Source organism: Limulus polyphemus, unplaced genomic scaffold (assembly GCF_000517525.1).
Source record: "Limulus polyphemus unplaced genomic scaffold, Limulus_polyphemus-2.1.2 Scaffold5309, whole genome shotgun sequence".
Taxonomy (NCBI): domain Eukaryota; kingdom Metazoa; phylum Arthropoda; class Merostomata; order Xiphosura; family Limulidae; genus Limulus; species Limulus polyphemus.
Genome location: NW_013670919.1, coordinates 36,015 through 38,110, shown reverse-complemented (window position 1 = coordinate 38,110; position 2,096 = coordinate 36,015). Strand labels below are relative to the sequence as shown.

The 2,096-nt window shown below is 36.2% G+C and overlaps 1 protein-coding gene across 1 annotated transcript in view; it reads right to left on the bottom strand.

Moving 5' to 3' along the window:
- Positions 1 to 2,096, bottom strand: part of LOC106472411 (Down syndrome cell adhesion molecule-like protein Dscam2) — a gene marked incomplete at its 3' end in the record, with an annotated part of 63,913 nt that overhangs the window by 33,575 nt on the left and 28,242 nt on the right. Inside the window, exon 6 of the mRNA XM_022400989.1 lies at positions 1,432 to 1,607. Within this exon, the coding sequence (XP_022256697.1) occupies positions 1,432 to 1,607 (176 nt within the window). The remainder of the gene's footprint in view (positions 1 to 1,431; positions 1,608 to 2,096) is intronic.

Below are 2,096 nucleotides of genomic sequence, written 5' to 3'. Positions count from 1 at the left end.
CTGTAGTGTCATTGGGACGCAGGGTAATGACACTAGAGAAGTAAACCTGCGTCCTAATGACACTAGAAAAGTAAACCTGCGTCCTAATGATACTAGAGAAGTAAACCTGCGTCCTAATGACACTACAGAAATAAACCTGCGTCCTAATGACACTAGAGAAGTAAAAAGTAAACCTGCGTCCAGCCTGCGTCCTAATGACACTACTTTGCTTCTCTAGTGTCATTGGGACACAGGTTTGCTTCTCTAGTGTCATTAGGACGCAGGTTTACTTCTGTAGTGTCATTAGGACGCAGGTTTACTTCTGTAGTGTCATTAGGACGCAGGTTTACTTCTCTAGTGTAATTAGGACGCAGGTTTACTTCTCTAGTGTCATTAGGACGCAGGTTTGCTTCTCTAGTGTCATTAGGACGCAGGTTTGCTTTTCTAGTGTCATTAGGACGCAGGTTTACTTCTCTAGTGTCATTAGGACGCAGGTTTACTTCTCTAGTGTCATTGGGACGCAGGTTTGCTTCTCTAGTGTCATTGGGACGCAGGTTTGCTTTTCTAGTGTCATTAGGACGCAGGTTTACTTCTCTAGTGTCATTAGGAATCATGTCAGTGTTTATAAAATTAAAACAGTAGACAAAAATTAACCTAATCTGTTATGAATCTTCCGTTCCTTCCATATATCTGTCAGAGGATAGATCTTCACTAAATTACTGAAAACCTCTCCTTTTCCATTCAGGCATTATGCTGATGTAGCACTGTCTGATTGGTTGGAAGATGGCTAATCATATTATAAGTTATAAACAGATTGTACTCTGGTGCAGTTCATTTTTATAAAACAGAGGTGGAAGGAGTAATTAAATAATATGAGGGTTTAAAGCCCATTTTATTCACTCCTTCCATGGTAATTTGTAATACCGTATGTATTATACAAGTACACGTATATGCAGAGTAAAACATAATAAATTTATGTAAACAAAATGCTTTGCTGCGTATTAATATGCAAATTTTTATATTTACTAAATACACTAACTGACCTTTTTTATTGGGATCACTTAACCATTCAATTTATTTATTTATGTATTGCGCAAAATAAAGTATCAATGAGATGTGTCAGGGAATTATTTAAGCAGAGATGTAGTTACAATATGATTAGTCTATCAGGCAATAGTAAGAGCAAGGATCTTTTTGACTTTCAAAGGGACTTGTTGATGGGTGCTCGTCTGGCGTAAGCGTTCTTATCAAGTTGGTAAAAAAACATTATCAACTTTTTAGCAAGTCAGTATCAAGCTTGTATGTGTGAAAATGTAGAAGAAATATTTAAACAAAAGATAAATAACAAAACTTACACGCACCTAGAGCACATATACAGTATTTTTTGTTCAACACCTAAAGCTAAAACTGTTAATTCTATCAACCTTTACAACTTCGCTAGAACGAGATTACCTGTCACGGTTAAATGTGTTTCCATTCTTTTCTGACCAATGGGGTTCTTTACTAGGCAAACGTACGTTCCACCATCACGAACACTGGTCTTTCGAATATAGAGGGAGCCACTAATTTGAATAATATCAGCACTTGTTGTTATGGCAATTAAGTTGGTCCCCTCTTTCCTGTACCAACTAATAGATAAAAACAGAATAATTTTATATAAAGATTTTTTTTTTTTGTAATTTAATATAACACGTACTAAATTCTAATTTAATTTTCTTCAAAATATTCATAATGAACTTAATGAAAACATTAAAATTATTTGTTGAAATATACTGTCCAAGTTCCTGGCACATTACTGTATATACTTCAATTTTCAAAAGATACTGATCGCTATATATAACTCTAAACACCGGGTTTTGAAACCCGTGGTGGGCACACTACAGATAGCCCATTGTATAGCTTTGCGCCTAACAACAAAACAAAAAAAAAACTGCCTGGTTGAAACGTATTGAATGTCTTTGCATATAAAACTACAAAATGGGCTATTTACGCTGTGCCCGTTGCGGGTATCGAACCCCGAATATTATTGTTATACGCCCACCGAAGAGAGCAAGAGAGTTTCTGGTTTGTTTGTAATTATGCACAAAGCTACACAATGGGCTATCCGTGCTCTGCCC